The 23,361-nt window shown below is 46.9% G+C and overlaps 1 protein-coding gene across 9 annotated transcripts in view; it reads right to left on the bottom strand.

Annotated features, from left to right (window-relative positions):
* LOC134909150 (period circadian protein homolog 2-like) overlaps positions 1-23,361 on the bottom strand; it is a 104,535-nt gene that overhangs the window by 23,339 nt on the left and 57,835 nt on the right. For 7 of the 9 annotated variants that reach the window (XM_063915656.1, XM_063915649.1, XM_063915648.1 and 4 more), the window contains 11 exons: positions 20,462-20,540; positions 20,231-20,337; positions 19,322-19,475; positions 18,303-18,411; positions 17,819-17,947; positions 16,290-16,383; positions 13,263-13,401; positions 12,901-13,025; positions 12,256-12,513; positions 2,993-3,208; positions 1,938-2,734 (listed from right to left, as the gene is read on the bottom strand). In XM_063915656.1, coding sequence (XP_063771726.1) covers positions 1,938-2,734; positions 2,993-3,208; positions 12,256-12,513; positions 12,901-13,025; positions 13,263-13,401; positions 16,290-16,383; positions 17,819-17,947; positions 18,303-18,411; positions 19,322-19,475; positions 20,231-20,337; positions 20,462-20,540 — 2,207 coding nt within the window. The remainder of the gene's footprint in view (positions 1-1,937; positions 2,735-2,992; positions 3,209-12,255; positions 12,514-12,900; positions 13,026-13,262; positions 13,402-16,289; positions 16,384-17,818; positions 17,948-18,302; positions 18,412-19,321; positions 19,476-20,230; positions 20,338-20,461; positions 20,541-23,361) is intronic. The other 2 variants (XM_063915655.1, XM_063915654.1) reach the window with 2 other exon arrangements.

Below are 23,361 nucleotides of genomic sequence, written 5' to 3'. Positions count from 1 at the left end.
AGAGCGTTGATGACGCAGGCGGCTTTACAAAGGAGACATTGCCCAGCAGTCCCAGAATCAGCGCAGCTCTGTGTAATGGCGCCCAAATGCTGACAGTGAGTGAGGGAGAGAGATGCAGCTCCAGGGCGGGAACATCTGCTGTGGATTGCGCTTGGGGCTGGGGCTACAGGTCAGCGCCTTATGCCCTCTGCTGGGCTTCACCACTGGGTACTATGGAGCCTGTAATAAAAGGATTTTAGTAAATACGACCTGTGCTCCTTGCCCTGGTGGATATAGTGGGGTCCCTGCACGACCACAGTGTCCACGCCAGCGGCACGGTCCATCTCATGGGACCACGTCCGGATCGCGATTTCGGTGGGTCCCACCTCCTACCTGTAAGTGCGGCCATACGATCCAGGGGAGCAGCAGCGGTGATGTGTGCCCGATGAGACCGAAGCGCCTCCGTTGTAAGTACCCGGCAACCAGTGAGCGGGAGTATACAGCGCCGCTGGGGGAGGTGATGGAGCCACAGCACGATATGTCAGTATGACATATAGCATCTAGTGCCTGTGCTGCGGCCCTTGAAGTCTTCTTTCTTCTCAGAAAAGCTATTTTCAGGGCTTCCTAACGCAGCCCTCCCTGTTAGCTGCCTGCATATGCAGGCACCAACTTACAAACTGAGCTCTAGTGCCTGGAGGCGGGGATATAGAGGAGGCGGTGCAGTGCATCTTGGGAACAGTCAAAGCTTTAGCCTGTTGGTGCCTCGGATCAAGATCCAACTCTACACCCCGATGTTATTCCCTGTGGAATACATACATACAGTGTGTGTGTTTGTATGTATGCAAGTACAGTATGTATCTACGTACGTTCGTACAGTGTATGTATGCATGTACAGCTGGGCCATCATGATGGGGGTTGCAGCCTGCACCTGCTAATTTCTGGGATTGGTATCTTCATGAATACTCCTTTTTATTTCCATTTCTATCTAGTTTTTCTCCATTTGACCTCCGTATTTCTGAGTAGTTTTTATTGCATTTATTGGGAATACTCAGCTTGCTCAGCATTTTATAATTTACAGTAACATACAGGTTCTGCTCCTGTAGGTGGTAAATCATCTTTCTGGAGTTCCCCATGTGTGCTGGTGTTTTATTTGTCATAGGTGATTTGAAAAAGTGCTAACCATGATGTAAGACCTACAGGTATAATAGACCTATACTATTGCAACAGCATGGAAACTGAAGATAAAATCATTCTTCTGTATGAGCAATGATGGCGTAATGGAGGATTTTAAGTCTAATGATTACATAAAAGTATGATTTAAAAATGATAATACTGCTGCAAAGATTCTGTATATTAACAGCAAAAAATATCCAGGGTGTGTTAATTTAATCTTGGCTACAAAACAGCAGCTCGGTGGTACAGCGGTTAGCTATAATGCCTTACAGCACTGGTCTCATGGGTTTAATTCCAATCAGGGCCCTATTTGTGTGGAGTTTGTATGTGTTACCATAGGAGATCCAAGTTGCGTTTTGTTACTACAGTATAAGCCATCAGTTATAGTATTAATACAGTATGTAGTTTCCAGCTTTTAGTAACATTTTTCCCTATGCGGGAAATGAGGAGGAGAAATTAGGGGCTTTACCGTGGCGTAATGTTTACAAGGGGCTCTACTGTTATATAAGGGGCTCTCCTATCTGGCATAGCGTGTATAAGGCAACTGCTGTGTGGTGTAATGTGAACAACGGACACAAATGTGGTCAGGTGTAACGTGTATAAGGGGTACTACTATGCAGTGTAATGTGAATTGGTACTATTCTGTGGCCACGGTTCTTACTTGCGCACTATCCCTGTTTTGAATATGAATTGGGGGGGGGGGGGCGCGCCAATTCTCTTTCTGTTACAGGGCACCAAAATGTCTAGTTACGGCACTGAATAATACAATACAATACTATAACTACCAGCTCGGGATCTTCACAAGGTTGAGGCATCAATGTACTGTTCCCAGCACCTCCCACACCTGGGCCTCCCTCAGGACGCTCAGCCTTTGGAGACTCTTCCAACTGCAACAAGTTCAGCTGTAGAGGTGAGCTGCAGCGAGACTGGAACAGAGGGGGTGATGGAGGCTTTTGCGGAGTGGAGGAGCGAGAGATCCCATCCTTAAGCTTTTGTTCACTCTGTGGCATTGGATATGAAAATGGTTGCACAATGCAAGAGCCAGACTGAGGAGCTATAGGTTGTGGAATAGGAAAGGGATGTTGTATAATAGGGAAAGGAGGCTGTGGAACAGAGAATGTAGGATTTAAAGCAGTGAAGGTTGGCTGCGGAGTGTATAATGAAGGCTGAACTGGAAAGGGATGTTGGGGCGCTGCCCCAGGGTAAACAGTTGGTGGCAGACTAGGGGGATACATATAATTAGGTAGAACAACTGCTACCATGGGTGAAATTAGAGGGGTATGGAAAGGCTGCATATTGGAGGGGGTTTCATTTGGCATTGGGATTTGGGGCGAAGGGAAGACAGGCAAAGGAAAAGCAGGCAACATAGAATATGGCAGTGGAGGATAACTAGTATGGGAGTGGTCAGATTGGGACCAGGCAGTGGTGTTGTTCCCAGGAAGAGGGCAGCGATGGTGCTGTGGTATGCCCGAGCTGCTGCTATGCCACGAGTCTGGCCGAACACGTTTCACTTTAGGCTTCCGTGTCTTGCCGCTTCGCCTTACGGCAGGACCTGTACCCTGTGGTCCATGTGGTCGCAGGGCTGCAAGCAAAGGAAATATTTCGTTTTAAATAATCTATAATTTCATGATTTGTGCAAGTCACATTCAGCCAATAATCTTTCCATTAAAGTGACAACCCCAAACTGACTTGTCCTCAAACAAGAATTTCCTTCCCAAAGATGCCACAAAACTCTCTAGGCTGTACGGTCATCTCATCAATATCATCATGGACCTCACTCCCACTGCTATCCAGCAGCTGACCTGTGTCTTACCCCATTGTCAGTTCCCTGAATGCTCACCTCCCGGCCTCTCATGCATGTAGCTACTGCACCTCGTCTGGAAGGCGTTTAGCCTCTTGACATCTATGAAGCCATTGAGAAAATCATTCTCCTCTCTGTGAGTGTGAGCCACCAGCACTTTCTTGGTTAGTCCCAGCTGTTTATATGGCTCCTTCTGTGTGTTTCCTGGCAGAAGTGGAGGAACAGCGGCAGAATGTGAGGGCCCATCCTCCAATTCTAAGTAGCAAAGAGAGTCAAAATAAAAGCTTATAAAAAAAAAAAAAAACACACCCATCCATATTAGTAAGGAAAATGTCCATCCTTTCAGAATGGATCTAGACCATGAATTAAGCACTTGTAATTTTACAGTACAGGAAACATGCTAGATATTCGTTCTAGAAATGTTTATTTTGCAGTGATTGTTGCAGGGATAGGTTTTAGTGTAGAATTAAACAGAGGTCCACAGTGTTTGGAACAGAAAACAGGACACCAACACTATGTGATTTATGGTAATACCATGAAGGTCATGGCTTGCTCTCATTTACATGAGCAACACAGACAGACACACGAGAGCCCTGGGTTCTCCCGATTCTGTCCTGATAAGAAAGATATAGCCAAGCTAGGGCACATCTTAACGTGACTGTAGTCTAAACAAATCATGCGTGGGCTAAAGGACCATTGGTACTAAAATACAAGTTGGGCTATTTAGACACAGGGTATACGGATATCACCCACAATACAGATGCCATTCTATAGCTAACTGTGATTTAGACTTTATAATTTGTTAATGAACTATATACTACAGTCTGTAGGTTTACAACTAGTTACCCTAAACATCAAGTTTGCTGGACTGTGCATAGTGAGACTTCCAGACTGAAGCAGAGTAAATTGGGCATACATTACTCAAAAGTAAACTGCCCGGGAAAAGCAGCGCAACCACCTCTTCATGGGCAGCTTATGCCCCTAGCTTGGTAATAGTCTCCATCATTATCCAGGTGTACAGTCATTCGCCTTATAGTAGGTGCAAAACATACAAATCCTACCGCTTACATGTTGGTCTGCGTGTGTGTCCTTACTACAGTATGTCTACATGGAACGTCCATTCACACCCCATTCCGCCTCTCTGATCTCATATGCAGATATGTTTTGAACATGTCTAACTCTGTATTCCCGCATTTGTGTGCGCTCATATTTTTATTTTTTTACACATGTGCAATACAAATTCCTCCCCCTTACACTACACTAACCAGTGTTTCTGCTGCGGGGTACACTGGGCTCCACAAGTCTGGACAATGGGGTGTAGAGTAGGATCTTGATCCGAGGCACCAACAGACTCAAAGCTTTGACTGTTCCCAGAATGCACAGCGCTGCCACCTATATCACCCCGCCTCCCAGCACAGGAGCTCAGTTTTGTAAGTTGGTGCTGCAGTAAGCAGGCACTTAACAGAGGGGCTGCTCCATGCAGCCCTAAGAAGAGCTTTTTTTCTGAAGAAAAAGGGAAGACTTCAGGGCAGCAGCGGTGGTAACTGTCAGAAGACATTCTCTGCCGCAGCTCCAGCTCTCCCCAGCGGCACTGTACACTCCCGAGCGCTGGTTGCCGGGTACCTACAGCAGAGGTTCCGGTTTTCTTCATGTTAGACACACACGGCTGGGGCTCTCCAGGATCGCGTGGCCACGCTTCGGGAGGTGGTAAGTGGGTCCCGTTCGCGGGACCCGGTCTTTATCGCAATCCGGCACGGTCACTGGGAGGCGGGCCGGCGCGCGCTGGCGGTGGGCACTGTGGATACAGGCGATCCCACTAGATCACCAGGGCAAGGGTGCAGGTCAGGTTTTCTCTTAAAACCGATTTTAATATCGCCCACAGTACCCGGTGGTTTTGCCAGCAAAGGGGATAAGGCTTAGACCTGAAGCCCCTCCCCCAGCCACAGGGCGCCATTTCCAGCAAGTGTTCCCGCCCTGGAGCTGCATCTCTGTCTTTTCCTCACTCCCCGTCAGTGTCTGCGGCGCCATTATTCCTCAGCTCACTGTTCCTGGGACTGCTTGGGCAAATCCTCCTATGTCAAGCCGCCTGGTTGTCAGCTCTGTGCCTTTACGTGACACTTAAGTATTCTACCTGCCTTTTTAGACAGTGTTAGTAAGAAAGAGTGCATTTAGGCCCTCATTCCGAGTTGTTCGCTCGCAAGCTGCTTTTAGCAGCTTTGCACACGCTAAGCCGCCGCCTACTGGGAGTGAATCTTAGCTTATCAAAATTGCGAACGAAAGATTAGCAGAATTGCGAATAGACACTTCTTAGCAGTTTCTGAGTAGCTCCACACTTACTCGGCAACTGCGATTAGTTCAGTCAGTTTCGTTCCTGGTTTGACGTCACAAACACTCCCAGCGTTCGGCCAGACACTCCTCCGTTTCTCCAGCCACTCCCGCGTTTTTCCCAGAAACGGTAGCGTTTTTTCGCACACACCCATAAAACGGCCAGTTTCCGCCCAGAAACACCCACTTCCTGTCAATCACATTACGATCACCAGAACGGAGAAAAAACCTCGTAATGCCGTGAGTAAAATACCTAACTGCATAGCAAATTTACTTGGCGCAGTCGCACTGCGGACATTGCGCATGCGCATTAGCGACTAATCGCTCCATTGCGGAAAAAAAATAACGAGCGATCAACTCGGAATGACCCCCTTAATCAGGGGTTTATAGTACAATTACCCTGCGATATACATCCAGTTCTTACTGTGTAGTGTTATATCTATTGACTATATAGCTATATATATATATATATATATATATATAAGCTAGTCCAGTGCAGTATTATTGTCCGTAATAACCTCTGCATTGTACAAACTGTGACCTTCTGTGTGTGCATTTGATAGCGGAGTGGTGTCCATTTCGTGTCTTTCACTCAACTTGCTATCCCTATATTCTATAACCTGAGGGGGCTTGGTGCGTCAGGTGTTATTTAATATAGGATTTTCACAAAGATATACTGTATTACGTATTTTTCTCTGTGATTTAGTCACCATATCTCTCCTTTATCTCTGCTGGTGCTGACTACACTGTGCAGGGGTTTGGGTTTAGGGATATAGTGCTGCTAATAATTGTACTGTGTTACCTCATACTGCAAGTTATATCATGTGTGCTTCTGAGGGTAACGGTTCTGGGGCTGAGCACACTGCTGGGGTTGCTGCAGCCACAGACCCATATGAGGAGATATAGCAGCTGTGGGCTCTGGTTCTGGGGGCTCTTTGCCCCCCAGTGGGACTGTGGCAACGGAGGCACATACTGACCCTCCGTGGGCCGCTTTTTCCACGCTTCTGCATACGCTAGTTCACAAACTAACACCCCCTATGGGACCCCCAATGCCGGTACAACCGTATGTGGTCCCTGCAGCTAACCCGCCGTGGGCAGCTGATTTATCTGCTCAATAAAAGAAGTTGAACCAGTCCCTGACTACTAAAAAGTCTGCACAACGCTCGCCTAAGTCCAAGAGGTCCTCCAAGCGAGCGCTTGTCTCCTCACAATCCACTGCTGTCACTGACACCTCGTCTGATGAAGACAGCACATACACTGACCCCACAGGTTCTGACTCAGATACGGATGATGGGGAGGGTAGTTCACATGTGGATGTTCCTGATCTTTTGGAGGCTATTAAGTTAATTCTGCAGATTACGGATGATCCCGAGCCATCCGTTCCTCCTAAGAAACCAGATAGGTTCAAGCGTCAGAAGATGGTTAAACAGGTTTTACCTCACTCTGATCACCTAGTGGATATACGTCAGGAACCCTCGGAAAGCCCGGCTACAAAGTTTGTGCCTCAAAAGAAGATGCTGGCTCGCTATCCCCTCGCGCCAGAGCTGTCTAAGAATTGGGAAACGCCTCCTCCAGTAGACTCACATGTGGCTAGGATGGTGGTTTCCTCAGCTCTACCTGTCACTACCGTCACGTCTCTAAAAGAGCCTACGGATAAACGTGTAGAGGGTTGTCTGAAAGCGATTTACACCCTCATGGGTGCTGCACAAAGGCCCACTATTGCAGCTACATGAGGTGCAGAGGCTATTGAAGCATGGGCCTTGGAGTTAGAAGCTGAAATCTCCTCTGACCATGCTAGACAATGCTTGTCATGTATTGTCACAGCTTCTCGATATATTAAAGAGGCGGCTTCTGATGCCGGTATCCTAGCAGCCAAGGCCTCTACTACGTCAGTCCTGGCTCACAGGATATTGTGGCTGAGATCCTGGTCTATGGATCTGGACTGTAGGAAAACACTGGTGGTACTCCCTCTCAAGGGAGATATTGTGTTTGGGGAGGACTTAAATAAGATAGTGGCTGACTTGGCTACTGCCAAAACTGCCTGTCTGCCTAATACAGCTCCTTCTGTGTCGAAGGCCAAAGGCACGTCCTTTCGCCCCTTTCGTCCTTTGGGTAAAGCAAAAGGTCAGGCGTACCATAAGCAGGCCCACACTTCCAAACCTGGTAAGCCGAAGCCTAAAAGAGCCTGGGCTGCCCGTCAGCCAGCTGCCAAGACCGATAAGCCTGCCACATGACGGGGCGGGCATCCCCCTGGGGGATCCCAGGGTGGGGTGCCGGCTTCTAGGGTATACCCAGGAATGGTTGAAGACCACTTCAGATGCCTGGGTACGGGAAGTCGTCACTCGAGGTTACGCCATAGCCTTCAAAAACCGACCCCCTCATCGAGTTTGCCAGACAGACGTCCCGTCGGACCAGACAAAGGCAAACACTCTGCATTCGGTGGTACAGACTCTCCTGGATACAGAAGTCGTAGTACAGGTGCCTCTTGCTCAGAGGAGCCGGGGGTACTATTCTCCGCTGTTTCTAGTACCGAAACCGAATGGGTCCTCCCGGCCCATTCTCAACCTCAAGGCAATGAACAGGTTTGTGAAGGTTTCCAAGTTCCGTATGGAAACCCTTCGCTCTATAGTTCTGGCCTTGGAACCTGGGGACTACATGGTCTCCCTGGACGTAAAGGATGCTTACCTGCATATTCCTATAGCAGTGTCACATCAACAATACCTGAGGTTCGCTATTGGCAACCTACATTACCAGTTTCGGGCGTTACCTTTTAGTTTAACAACGGCTCCGCGAGTCTTCACCAAAGTTATGGCAGTGATGACGGTGGTACTCCGCCGTCAAGGGGTCAGGATACTGCCGTATCTGGACGACTTGTTAATCCTGGCAAATTCCCCAGATCTTCTTCTGTGTCATCTGGATATGACAATCCGGTTTCTACAAGCCCACGGGTGGCTCATCAACTGGAAGAAATCATCCCTGGTCCCTGCTCAGAGCATGGTGCACCTGGGAGCGCTGTTGGACACTCACAACCAGAGGTTGTTCTTGTCTCAGGAGAATGTCCTGAAGCTTCAGGACAGGATTCGTTGCTTCCTTTCTCGTCCGCAAGTGTCGATACATTCGGCAATGCAGGCGCTGGGCCTCATGGTATGAGCATTCGACATGGTGGAGTATGCTCAATTCCATTCTCGCCCCCTCCAGAAGCTGATTCTAGCCAAGTGTAACAGCCTGCCTCACCGGATCAGGTCTCAAATGATCTCATTGACTCATTGAGGTCCATCTGTCGCTGCTCTGGTGGCTCCAGGACCAACAACTGTGCAGGGGCCGTCCCTTCTGGATATCCAACTGGGTCCTGTTGACGACAGATGACAGTCTAAGAGGTTGGGGCGCGGTGCTGGAGCAGCACTCCTTACAGGGTCGGTGGACCAAGGAGGAATCTCTCCTCTCTATCAACATTCTGGAGTTGCGGGCAGTCTTCAATGCGTTGAACCTGGCCCAGCATTTAATTCAGAACCGTCCTGTTCAAGTACAGTCGGACAACGCCACCACAGTGGCTTACATAAATCATCAAGGCGGCACTCGAAGCCTTTTGGCAATGAAGGAAGCCTCACGGATTCTGCAGTGGGAAGAACGCCATCTACCGGCAATATCGGCAATATTCATTCCGGGAGTCCTGAAGTGTGAAGCGGACTATCTCAGTCGTCAGGACGTGCATGCCGGCGAGTGGGGCCTCCATCCAGAAGTGTTTCAACTCCTCGTGGAAAGGTGGGGTCTCCCAGATGTGGATCTGATGGCGTCTCGACACAATCACAAGGTTCCGGTCTTCGGAGCAAGGACAAGGGATCCTCAAGCAGCATTCGTGGATGCGCTGGCGGTGCCGTGGAGGTTTCGGCTGCCGTACGTGTTCCCTCCGGTGTCACTTCTGCCCAGGGTAATTCGGAAGTTCAAGCAAGAAAGAGGAACTCTGCTTCTCATAGCTCCGGCGTGGCCAAGACGGCACTGGTTCTCAGACCTGCAAGGCCTATCGTCAGAGCATCCACTACTACTTCCACAACGCCCAGACCTCCTCGTTCAGGGCACTTGTGTCTACCAGGACCTAGCCCGGCTATCTTTGACGGCGTGGCTCTTGAAGCTTCCATCTTGAGGGCTAAGGGTTTTTCCGAAGAGGTCATTAAAACTATGTTGCGGGCCCGGAAACCGGCTTCTGCTCGGATTTACCATAGGGTCTGGCATTCATACTTTGTTTGGTGCGCATCTAACAATTATGACGCTTCCAAGTTTAGTACAGCCAAACTTTTGGCTTTTCTGCAGCAGGGCCTAGATTTCGGCCTACGTCTGGCCTCCCTCAAGGTTCATATTTCTGCATGGTCGTTGTGGTTTCAGAGAAAAATTGCGACTTTACCTGATGTTCATACTTTCACTCAGGGTGTGTTGCGTATCCAACCTCCCTATGTCCCGCCTGTGGCTCCTTGGGACTTGTGGGTGGTTTTGGAGGCGTTGTAGGAGCCTCCATTTGAACCTCTTGGTTCAGCTGACCTTAAATGGCTTTCCCTTAAGGTGGTGTTCTTGCTGGCTATTGCCTCTGCTAGAAGAGTGTCGGATCTGGGTGCCTTGTCTTGTAGTTCCCCACATCTGATTTTTCACCGTGACCGGGCGGTTCTTAGAACTCGCCCTGGATATTTACCTAAGGTGGATTCTTCGTTCCACCTTAATCAGGAGATTGTGGTTCCAGCCTTTGTCTCTCCTGATATGTCTCCCAAAGAGCGGTCTTTGGATGTGGTACGGGCTCTCCGTATCTATGTGAAGAGAACTGCTTCTATTCGAAAATCTGATTCTCTCTTTGTTTTGTTTGGATTTCACAAACGTGGCTGGCCTGCTCACAAGCAGACCCTGGCCAGATGCATTAGAATGGTGATTGCACATGCTTATGTGAAGGCTGGTCTGTCAGCTCCTGCTCACATTACGGCCCATTCTACTCGGTCTGTTGGACCTTCTTGGGCGGCCCAACGTGGTGCGACCCTTGATCAATTGTGTAAGGCGGCTACGTAGTCCTCCGGGAACACGTTCATAAGGTTCTATGCCTTCGATACTGCCGCTTCCCAGGATGCTTCCTTTGGATGCCGGGTTCTTGTGTCCGCTACAGTGCGTCCCCTCCCATAAGGAATTGATTTAGGACATCCCCATTGTCCAGACTTGTGGAGCCCAGTGTACCCCGCAGCAGAAAACAAGATTTATGGTAAGAACTTACCTTTGTTAAAACTCTTTCTGCGAGGCACACTGGGCTCCACAAGGCGCCCACCCTGACGCACTTAGCTTCTTTGGGTTGATATGGCATTAGCCGCTGACACGTCTCTTGTCGTGAGAGTGTGGTGTATGTGGCTACTAACCGTTGTCGTCTCTTTTCCTGCTACTGCATTGGGCTGGTTAACTAAAACTGAGCTCCTGTGCTGGGAGGCGGGGTGATATAGGAGGCGGCGCTGTGCATTCTGGGAACAGTCAAAGCTTTGAGTCTGTTGGGGCCTCGGATCAAGATCCTACTCTACACCCCATTGTCCAGACTTGTGGAGCCCAGTGTACCTCGCAGAAAGAGTTTTAACAAAGGTAAGTTCTTACCATAAAACTCGTTATTTTCAGATCTGCGTTAGCACCTTCATATTTATAGGTACAATAGCTCCAAAACTAAAGATACTCCTGTCTTCGGATTACTTCCACCCACTCCTATCTCCAAGATTTTTCACGTGCTGATCCCTTTCTCTGGAATTCTTTACCTCTCCCCCTCAGACTCTCCACAAAACTTCAAATGGGCTCTTAAGACCCACTTCTTTACTAAACCCAGCCAAATCTCATCCTAACCCTCTGTTCCACGCTCTCTATGTACCCCATCTGTGTCACCCGTGTCTGTCTACCCCTCCCCTTAGAATGTAAGCTCTCACGAGTAGAGCCCTCTTCCCTCATGTGCTTATCCTTTTCTTACTTTAATAATCCTCAACTGCCCAAATCCTGCAGTTTTTTGGGTCACCTTGGAACTTCTCTATGTCGTTTAATGGTGTAGTTATGCTTAGTTACCCTGTACTTGTCCTATATTGTCTTCAACTGTAAGTCACTGTTTTCCGGTTTTGATTATGTGCATATGTACTCTGTAATTGGGCGCTGCGGAACCCTTGTGGCGCCATATAAATAAAAGATAATAATAATAATAATAATAATAATAATAATAATAATTTTACTGTAACATAATTGTAAACCTCTTCTCCTTTTGGTACATGGACCTCAAAACTTGTAAAAACGCTTTTCTGAAAAAGTCGATTTGCTATTAGTGTAAAACTAGATTAATCCTGAAGAACTGAGAATAGAATCTGCAGTTTATGTTCCTTTCACATACAGTACAATATGCTCTTTCCCTTATAACAACGGACTTTAAGCACTAAACACCCAACTAAAATTATAATCAAGAAAATCTGACAAGATGCTGATTAAACCGAAATACAATTATATAAAATAAACTGCAAAAATCTTGAAATAAAAACAAAAAACACAAAACAGTTTGAAATATTCAAATAACAATATGGAACACACTGCAGTTCTGCCAGTACTCCACAGCGGGTGGTCTTCTGTTTGCCGGCGGTCGGGCTCCCGGCGCTCAGTATACCGGCGCCGGGAGCCCGACAGCCGGCATACAGACAATTATTTTCCCTCGTGGGGGTCCACGACCCCCATAGAGGGAGAATAAAATGGTGTGGCGCGCGCAGCGAGCCCGCAAGGGGCTCATTTGCGCTCGCCAAGCTGTCGGTAAGCCGGCGGTCGGGCTCCCGGCGCCGGGATGCTGGTCGCCGGGAGCCCGACCGCCGGCCAGCCGTAGTGAACCCCTCCACAGCAAATCTCCCCATTACAGGCCAGCTACATACGGGTGGCAGCAATTGATAAATAACCCTTCATCTCTTCAAGACGTCATTAGTAAATTAAGCTATGTTGCCTCATACCCGTTTCTGGCTGCAGCTTCTTGTCTCCCACATGTACGATTGTGCTGCTGTAGCTGCAGTGGCTGGTTAGCGACGCCACACTCTCAGCCTTGGCGGCCATAGAGAGTTGTGTAATAGCAAGACCAGGAGCAGGCATGGAGGTGAGGGATGGGTGTGGCAGAGAGCCTGGCACAGACTGGCAGGTGGTGGCAGGTCCAGAAATGGGAGCAGAGCTTGGTACCCCAGTAAAGCATTTAACTACAGAACGCGCAGCAGGACCTGCCAAAGACAGAAGGAACGGGCTGTGGGCAAATGTGGTCAGTTTGTGCATCCTCTCTGTCAGACACTGGTCATCTGGAGATCAGTTAACACACAGACAAGGTTACACTACTGTACAGTCTGCTTATTTTAACGCAGCAAACATGGACAGTGCAGTGTACATAATTAACCAATCCGTACTTGTCCTACTAGAGTATTATGTATGCTGGTTCCTGGGACCATGGGAAACAAAGCAATCCAGCCTATTATATAAGAGTTGTCATGAACTAACTGAAATCCCAGAAAACTATATAGAGGTATCAACTTATCTATCATCATTACAAATGTGCCAGTAATAAAGTGGCCCATGCCCCAATTAGTTATGGGTTATGGCCTAAATAAACGTACGCATGTGTCTTTCTTGCCGACCCTCCCGATCTTGCATTCGGACCCGTTCATCATCTGATGACGTTTTCTCTGAAGAAAGCAATTTGCGTTTCTCAAAAGCCAAAACACTGCAGCTCTCCAGATATCTAAAAGCAAAATGATAAAAACATAATAGACAAAAGAATAGATGAAAAATTCTACATTACACAGACATAACTGTTTGTTATTCTAGGGCCATTTTTTGTTGTGTCTTTCTATCGGGCTAACACCAATTATTACATTTAAATCTGATAAATACACATACACTGTCTAAAAGGAAATATGATCAATCTAGTTCATAACTAATCCAAACAATCCATGTTTCTGATAAAGGCTGTGCTCACCTGATAACACTGTCCAGGCAGCTTATCTGCTGGTAAGAGTAGGGCTGCTTTACTGGCAGACGCTCACAGCGTGGGGAGCAGGTGGCCACTGATAAGCCCTCGAGATTGATGTCCTTACAATTCCCATTAAGGGTGATACCTGGTAATACAATACTGTAATTAGGTTCCTTCTTTTTCCTGCTTAGTCTCTTTTCACATCCAATTTCAATTTTTCTGTTCCAATCATTTAAGATCTTCATGCACCCAATGTAACAGAACATTTTCTAGTAGCCCCCTATAAGAGTACTGCCTATAATGAACTATGCATTTCATGGTTTCAGCAGCTCGCATGGGTATTCCGGATATTCCTATCAAAAGTCATGCACAGCGCACATAAGTATTTCCACAATCTTCTCCTCATCAAATATACAGATTTCTAGTCTCAGGTCACAGTGCTTCCTAGATCAGTCTTAAGGCCCGTATTCATGGGCAGATCTGGGGAGAGATGTGTGCTGAGCGGTTCGCTCAGCACATATCTCTTCCCCCCACTCAGCACAGCGCGATGTGTGCTGAGCGTGAGAGGGGGGGGGATGCTCATTTCACCCAGCAAGTGAAATGAGCGACCTGTTAGATTGAGGCCATGCAATGTGCAGAGAGATTTGGTTGGGGAGTGTTGAAACTGATATCTAAATTGCAGTGTAAAAATAAAGCAGGCAGTATTTACCCTGCACAGAAAGAAAATAACCCACCCAAATCTAACTCTCTGCACTGTAACATCTACCCCACCTGCAGGGCACATGGGCCCTCATTCCGAGTTGTTCGCTCGCTAGCTGCTTTTAGCAGCATTGCACACGCTAAGCCGCCGCCCTCTGGGAGTGTATCTTAGCTTAGCAGAATTGCGAACGAAAGATCAGCAGAATTGTGAATAGAAATTTCTTAGCAGTTTCTGAGTAGCTCGAGACTTACTCAGCCATTGCGATCAGTTCAGTCAGTTTCGTTCCTGGTTTGACGTCACAAACACACCCAGCGTTCGCCCAGACACTCCCCCGTTTCTTCAGACACTCCCGCGTTTTTCCCAGAAACGCCAGCGTTTTTTCGCACACGCCCAGAAAACGGGCAGTTTCCGCCCAGAAACACCCACTTCCTGTCAATCACAGTACGATCACCAGAACGATGAAAAAACCTCGTTATGCCGTGAGTAAAATACCTAACTTTTGTGTAAAATAACTAAGCGCATGCGCTCTGTGAACCTTGCGCATGCGCAGTAAGCGACTAATCGCAATATAGCGAAAATTGGCAACGAGCGAACAACTCGGAATGACCCCCATGGTTTTGCCCAACTGCTAACAAATTTGCTGCTACAATCATGTCTGAATTACCCCCTATGTGTAATATGCATAAGATGAAAGTAATGCCATAAAGGCCATTTAAGATGAGATCCCTTAGCCTTGTAGGGTGCCAGCTGAAGACCCAAGTCCTATCTCTTGTGCATATTGCTGTTCCATATTGCAGAACATGTACTGTCCGTTTTTTTATTTTGACAAGTACCTGGATTACAAATGGATTACAAGAGGAGCCTTCTATCCTGGATTTTGTGAGTATAATTTTTTCCACAGGTACACCATGGATTCTACATGGAGAAGAGGACCGACCCTCGTGTGAACATAAGGTAAGTATGTGTATATGGAGGTGTGTATGTATGCATTAAAGTTATACTTTCAAGGTGTGTGTCTTATGTTTTTATTGGGGTATTTTTTTAGTAGTAGTACTACAGGTACCAGCGGGCCCGGTTTTCCTCCGCATGCTGGTACTTGTGGTTCTCCAAGTACCAGCTTGCGGGGGAGGCTTGCTGGGACTTGTAGTACTGCTACTAAAAACAATATTCATTTTTTTTCCAAACGGCTATCAGCCTCCCATCCGCAGCCCTTGGATGGGGGGGGTCAGCCTCGGGCTTCACCCCTGGTCCTTGGGTGGCTGGAGGGGGGGGACCCCTTGATTGAAGGGGTCCCCACTCCTCCAGGGTACCCCGGCCAGGGGTGACTAGTTGGTTATGTAATGCCAGGGCCGCCGGGACCTATATAAAAGTGTCCCCCGGCTGTGGCATTATGTATCTGGCTAGTGGAGCCCGATGCTGGTTTCAGAAATACGGGGGACCCCTACGCTTTTTGTCCCCCGTATTTTTGGAACCAGGACCAGGCACAGAGCCCGGTGCTAGTTGTTTAAATATGGGGGAACCTCTATCATTTTCCCCCACATATTTTTGCAACCAGGACCGGCTCAAAGAGCCCGAGGCTGGTTTTGCTTAGGAGGGGGGACCCCACGCAATTTTTTTTCCAAAAATAAACACTTTCCCATCCCCTTCCCACTGACAAACATGCACAGATCTCATGGATCCCTGCATGCCTATCCAAACACGGGATAAAAAAGCAGGTCTGTTTTTTTTTAGCACTTTTTCACGATTTGTATTTCAGCACGGCAGTGTTTGGCTATTGTCGGCAGTGTTTGTGATTTGCACTTTTTAGTAAATTACCGATTTCTACCAAATTGCAGGCGTATTTGACCGATGGTGTATTGATTCGTGATTTTTTCCTAGGACTTCCAAAATATTACGAATGCCCTCATCACTGCCGAGATTTTTGCTTAGTAAATTACCGAAATGACACTTTGAAGAAAAAACGGCATCTCGGTCAAAATCGGGACCTTAGTAAATATACCCCAAAGTGTACAATAGAGGAGATACAAATATACAAATTGCAAAACGATCCAAACTCTGGGTGTAAATGAAGCCTTGGGAATACAGGATAAGGGTAATCCCAATGTCTGGCCTTACCGATGGCAGGATGTGAATGCTTTCTTATGTTACTGATTACATATAACATACACCCCTCACCTCCCTTACTTTGATCTAAAAACCAGTGAACAAAGTCACACAGTTCTCTGTTACTTTCTACGGGCAACTAATAATGTAAAGGTAATAAACAAACAACGGCAAATAGCACTGAAAAGCCAGCAATGTAAGTGAAAACACTGGAACCTGTCCTTTCATACCGGTTTCAGGTGTGATCTCCAGGTTCTGTGGATCTGTAATCTCTGGACTGCTAGATCCTTCCTCTCCCTTTGGCCTATGCACAGGGAGGGTACCCTGTAAGAACATAGGGCAGTGTTACATACAGCAAAACCCTTCTGTTACAACAGATCTATCCACAGCCAACCCCTATTGTACTCAGGGCTTCACAAATGTGAATAGAGGCACTGCATTCAATTTTCATTCATCTATACAGAAAAGGAGCGTGTATTGGGGGGCGGGGGGGGGGAGGAGTAAGGAGGCCTTGTTGGGCTTACGAAGCATCCTATGCACAGCTATGGGGAGTCTATACACACAAGGCATGGTCCAGCCACACGTCACACACTGCAGCTGATCAAGCTGATACATACAGAGTGACAGAGTCAGCCTCTGTATAACTACTCCATTAAACACAGCATTGTTTTATTCAAGACAGCACATACTTCTCATGGTGACGCACAGACCTGTGCCATAAATACAAAAAAAAAAAACACATCGGCATACTTGAAGTGTAACGCACATTCACACAGGTGAGCCTATCACGCTCTGTCTATCCCACACACACAAATTATGCTGCATGCTGTCACTGGGATTAGAGCCGTACTCTCTGCCCACACAAGCAGAGCGCAAATACAGGTGGAAAGGGGGAAGCACAGGCAGAAGGGGGGCTGGCCTGTAAGACTGTGCCCCTAGGTTCCGATGCAATGCATGATTACATAGTGCCCTGGGAAGAGGAGCAGGTTCACTGAATCGATCTGTATCCTGACAAGGCCTATACTATGGGAAAGAATTAAATTAGGGGCGCACTAGAAATAGGAAATGACTCACACGTGCAGGAAACAAATACATGAAATGAATAAGATGAATGGGAGCAGCAAACGGCACTGCTGAGGTGGAAGGTGGACAGTTTTTAAGTAGGAAGATGTTTAGAGGAAACTTAGAGAGGATATAAAAGGCAAAGAGAGAACAATAGACTGTCTAACATCTGAGCAAATCATTTAGTCTAACACCGGAGGACGACAATATAAAGAACATAATAATCAATACTGATGATAAGCGAGAATTAATAAAAGAATAACATAATGGTGACATGATCCCAACCTTGGGGCTGATGCCGAGAGGAACCCATGTAGCCTATAATTGCTCCTGCATTGGAGGAAACTAAATGCATGTGCATTCACCAGTGTGTGGAGTTGTACAGATCTCTGTGGCCGGACTGCACACCTCATATCTGTCATCACTATTAGTGTGCACTGGCACCAGCCCTATCCCTGATGCAAAAGATCCGCCTGAAGTCAGACGTCATTTTTGCATAGCCCACAACTCCGTAAATTTTGCCCCTTCAGTAGCAAGTGGAGAGGAGACTGAGCTGTGTGAGACTCGGCATTCCAAGTACGAGCATGCACTCGGCTACAGAGCGCGGGAAACCTCCATAAAGCCAACATGTAACTCTGCACCAGCCCACGTGTGAACCCAAACCCTAATGCGTTGCCAATTAACGGATTCCACTAACCTGCTTCTCCTTCGTGTCCTCATTGAGGTTCCCATTACTGTCACTAGACGAGGCTCCGCTCATTGGGTGTTCATGAGAGCCATTGCTGCCCAAACTGCCATATCCACTGGAGCTGCTATTATGGACAGGCTGAGGGGAGACAGAGAACATCTGTATAACCTGTCTGATTGCAGAGTACAACATTGTGTTCCTACAGAAGAGCAAAGTGTATCCCCTGTGACTGATCACTCTCACAGCCAATTGCACGCAGGTATCCCTCCTTATGGGGTCTACATGTAGAAATAATTTTATGACCATTTAGCGTATCTACATCAGTTATTCCTATACAGACCTGAATGCATTATAATTATATTATATATATACACATACATACATACATACATACATACATACACACACACACACACACACATATACACACACACACTTATTGAGAAATAAGTATGACAGCGCGAGTAGGTTTATTTTACACAAGAGGAATCACCTGCATGAGAAGTTGATGTATTTGCTCTGTGAGCTCCTGAACTCCAGGTTGTAGCGACTGATCTTCCAAGTGTCGGGGTGCAGTAAAAATGTCTTCATTTACAGGACCCCTATTAACAAAGCAAAGATCTTTACATCAGACTGTGCCATTTTTATTTGTTGTACAACTAGAAAACATACAGTACCAGTGTCATATGTTATCAGATCTAAGCTGGGTCTCAAAGTAAAGTTCCCTCCAGTTACTTACTGGACATGTTATTGGATTACTTGAACAGACTTCAAAGCCAGGGAGCCAACAGCACTTACCACCCAAGATCTACTTCCAGAAAGCTACTAATGGGTCCTAAAGTTTAATAAGAGATTGCTCACTGTACTTCTTCAAGGTAAAATAAGCTAGACCTCATTAAGATTTGGATGTACAGTATGTCAATTTTAATTTGTGAATAATATACGGATTTCTGTAATGCACATAAGCACTAAAACAAGTCCGTATCTAGATTTATGTGCACTGTAAACATGCATCACTTTACTCCAGGAGAAGTGTAATGAGGAAGGGGGACACAGGGGTAGGCAAGCGTTAACAGTGTACAATAATAATGCAACATAATTAGATGCACCCACTACTGACTGTTTGCCTACTGGGCGTATCACTATATTATATAACCAGTTATTGCTGTCTATTAGTTTTCCATGTGGACTAGTGTAGAAAAGAAAAAAAAATTACCATTAGAAAGGGCTACACAGATATTTGTATTCAATTATACTTCTATGGAAAATGCAACATTTGCATTTCTTCATAATCATCAAGACACTTGCACTATTATATTGTATACAAAAAGGATTAGATCAAGACATTGCTCTATGCTGTTAGGTGGAAGCATAAACCTTGTAAGCCTGACGCAAATATTACCATTTTTCAGTACTGTTACCGTTGAAAAGCCTTTCTGCAGCGAGGAAGATTGACGGAACATACAGTAGTATACCGTAATGCATAAAAGCACTGGCACCTGCCGTACTCACATTCTGACTTTATGTCTGCCAATGATGAAAGACACTTTTCGACTCCAGGGGTTGATGAAGCTGGACCAACTGGTATCTATGGTGATGTACTCCCCATTACGGGCACAAAATCGTATCGGGGAGAAGTTAAAAGGTTGTCCTCCATACTGGAGAACTAGAAAAGGGAAAACACCAGGTTTAATAACACTTAATGTTCCGCATTTTTTATCTTTTGCTAATTTTAAGTTACTCATTATTATGTCTTCCATATTATTATTTTTTTTAAATGCCCTTCACCTCTTGCTACCTGCCTAACACTAGCAGAACAAAGAAGGTATCTCTCTCGTGGAATCTCCACTGTTTGACCAATTCATCGCACCCTCCGCGATGACATGCTGGGCAGTCTGTGGGGCAGATTTATTAAGCCTGGTGAAGTGATAAAGTGAAAGGTGATAACGCACCAGCCAATCAGATCCTAACTGCCATGTCACAGGCTGGGTTTGAAAAATGACAGTTAGGAGCTGACTGGCTGGTGCTTTATCACCTTCCAATTTATCACTTCACCAAGCTTAATAAATCTGCCCCTGTGTATCTACGGGTCCAGGAGAAAAGAGGAGCTGCTTAGAAGTAACATCCAGGTCCTGATTGGACAAGCAAAAGGCCATTCATCCAATCAGGAGCCAACTGTCATTTCTAGCAGGTGTGTTGGATCCCTAAGTACTTTGCTGAAATTAGCAAGACATCTAAAGCCCCAGAAGAGGTATCCCCATCCAAGTACTAACAGAAAGAAAGGAGGGTCGTTTTAAAAAAAAAACCCAAAACATTAAAGTCAGTTAAAATTCCTTTTAAAAGCAAAGACCAAAGAGGTAATTGTCTGATTGGATTCTGAATAACTTGCAGATGGAGTGAGAAGTGACAGTATACACTTACTCTTCTTATGCACAGCCAGCATGAGAGACCGGTCACTGGGATGCAGGTGCAGTATAATGGGGCTGCCAATCAGGTCTTGGGGCAGGTAGCCCAACAAGGGCACAGCTCTGTGGATATTAAAACCAGAGCTCAGCATGCAAAGCAACTGTATGCAGGAACAAATGGGCATAAAAGCAATTATCTGAGAGAGGTTAAAGTAACGTTTAACCCTCTGCACTGTGGCCTCCTCACCTCTCATCCACATCCTGGAACATGCAGTTGGGGGTGTGAGTGGTTGTGAAGATGCGTTTATCTGCCAGAATCCGTGGCGCTAACACAGAAAAAAATAAGATTTTAAACGTGCCGGTAAATCTTTTTCTCGTAGTCCGTAGAGGATGCTGGGGACTCCGTAAGGACCATGGGGATAGACGGGCTCCGCAGGAGACATGGGCACTTTAAGAAAGACTTTGACTGTGGGTGTGCACTGGCTCCTCCCTCTATGCCCCTCCTCCAGACCTCAGTTAGAGAAACTATGCCCAGAGGAGACGGACAGTACAAGGAAAGGATTTTTGTAATCCAAGGGCAAGATTCATACCAGCCACACCAATCACACCGTATAACTTGTGATATACTATCTAGTTAACAGTATGAAGAACATATCATCGGCCCAAAACCGCTGAAACTATAACATAACCCTTATGAAAGCAATAACTATATACAAGTCTTGCAGAAGTAGTCCGCACTTGGGACGGGCGCCCAGCATCCTCTACGGACTACGAGAAAAAGATTTACCGGTAGGTTTAAAATCTTATTTTCTCTAACGTCCTAGAGGATGCTGGGGACTCCGTAAGGACCATGGGGATTATACCAAAGCTCCCAAACGGGCGGGAGAGTGTGGATGACTCTGCAGCACTGATTGAGCAAACAGGAGGTCCTCCTCAGCCAGGGTATCAAACTTATAGAACTTTGCAAAGGTGTTTGACCCCGACCAAGTAGCAGTTCGGCACAGCTGTAGTGCCGAGACCACTCGGGCAGCCGCCCAAGACGAGCCCACCTTCCTAGTGGAATGGGCCTTAACCGATTTCGGTAACGGCAATCCTGCCGTAGAATGCGCCTGCTGAATCGTGTTACAGATCTAGCGAGCAATAGTCTGCTTTGAAGCAGGGCCGCCAATCTTATTGGCTGCATACAGGACAAACAGTGCTTCTGTTTTTCTGATCCTAGCCGTTCTGGCCACGTAAATTTTCAAAGCCCTGACCACATCAAGGGACTCGGAATCCTCCAAGTCACGTGTCGCCACAGGCACGACAATAGGTTGGTTCATATGAAAGGATGAGACCACCTTAGGTAGGAATTGAGGACGGGTCCGCAACTCCGCTCTATCCATATGGAAAACCAGATAGGGGCTTTTATGTGATAAAGCCGCCAATTCCGAAACTCGCCTAGCCGAAGCCAAGGCTAACAACATGACCACCTTCCAAATGAGATATTTCAACTCCACTGTTTTAAGTGGTTCAAACCAATGTGACTTAAGGAAACTTAACACCACGTTAAGGTCCCAAGGCGCCACCGGAGGTACAAAAGGAGGCTGAATATGCAGTAGTCCCTTCACAAAAGTCTTACTTCAGGTAAAGAGGCCAATTCCTCTTGAAAGAAAATGGATAAGGCCGAAATCTGAACCTTAATGGAGCCTAATTTTAGGCCCAAATTCACTCCAGTTTGTAGGAAGTGAAGAAAACGGCCTAGATGGAATTCTTCCGTAGGAGCATTCCTGGCCTCACACCAAGAAACATATTTTCGCCATATTCGGTGATAATGTTTAAATGTCACGTCCTTCCTAGCCTTTATTAGCGTAGGAATGACCTCATCCGGAATACCTTTTTCCGCTAGGAACCGGCGTTCAACCGCCATGCCGTCAAACGCAGCCGCGGTAAGTCTTGGAACAGACAGGGACCTTGTTGTAACAGGTCCTGCCTTAGAGGAAGAGGCCACGGATCTTCTGTGAGCATTTCTTGCAGATCCGGATACCAGGTCCTTCGTGGCCAATCTGGAACAATGAGATTTGTTCTCACTCCTCTTTTTCTTATTATCCTCAACACCTTGGGTATGAGAGGAAGAGGAGGAAACGCATATACCGACTGGAACACCCACGGTGTCACTAGGGCGTCCACAGCTACCGCCTGAGGGTCTCTTGACCTGGCGCAATACCTTTGTAGCTTTTTGTTGAGACGGGATGCCATCATGTCTATTTGGGGTAGTCCCCACCGACTTGCAATCTGCGCGAAGACTTCCTGATGAAGTCCCCACTCTCCCGGATGCAGATCGTGTCTGCTGAGGAAGTCTGCTTCCCAGTTGTCCACTCCCGGAATGAACACTGCTGACAGAGCGCTTACATGATTCTCCGCCCAGCAAAGAATTCTGGTCGCTTCCGCCATTGCCACTCTGTTCCTTGTGCCGCCTTGGCGGTTTACAAGAGCTACTGCGGTGATGTTGTCTGACTGGATCAGAACTGGTCGATTTCGAAGTAAGATCTCCGCTTGACGTAGGGCGTTGTATATGGCCCTTAGTTCCAGGATGTTGATGTGAAGACAAGTCTTTTGACTTGACCAAAGTCTTTGGAAATTTCTTCCCTGTGTGACTGCTCCCCAACCTCGGAGGCTCGCGTCCATGGTCACCAGGATCCAGTCCTGAACGCCGAACCTACGGCCCTCTAGAAGGTGAGCACTGTTTAGCCAGCACAGGAGAGATACTCTGGCCCTGGGGGACAGGGTGATCCGCTGATGCAATTGCAGATGGGACCCGGACCATTTGTCCAATAGGTCCCATTGGAAGGTCCTTGCATGGAATCTGCCGTATGGAATGGCTTCGTATGTTGCCACCATCTTTCCCAGAACTTGAGTGCAATGATGTACTGACACTTGTTTTGGTTTCAACAGGTTCATGACTAGAGTCATGAGTTCCTGTGCTTTTTCCGTCGGAAGAAAAACCCTTTTCTGGTCTGTGTCCAGAATCATGCCCAAGAAGGGCAGACGAGTTGTAGGATTCAGCTGCAACTTTGGAATATTGAGAATCCAGCCGTGTCGCTGTAACACATTCAGTGAAAGTGATACGCTGTTCAGCAACTTCTCCCGTGATCTCGCTTTTATGAGGAG

The sequence above is a fragment of the Pseudophryne corroboree genome, chromosome 4 (genome assembly GCF_028390025.1).
Source record: "Pseudophryne corroboree isolate aPseCor3 chromosome 4, aPseCor3.hap2, whole genome shotgun sequence".
Classification (NCBI taxonomy): domain Eukaryota; kingdom Metazoa; phylum Chordata; class Amphibia; order Anura; family Myobatrachidae; genus Pseudophryne; species Pseudophryne corroboree.
The sequence above is the reverse complement of the archived record's forward strand: the minus strand, read 5'-3'. Positions and strand labels throughout refer to the sequence as shown.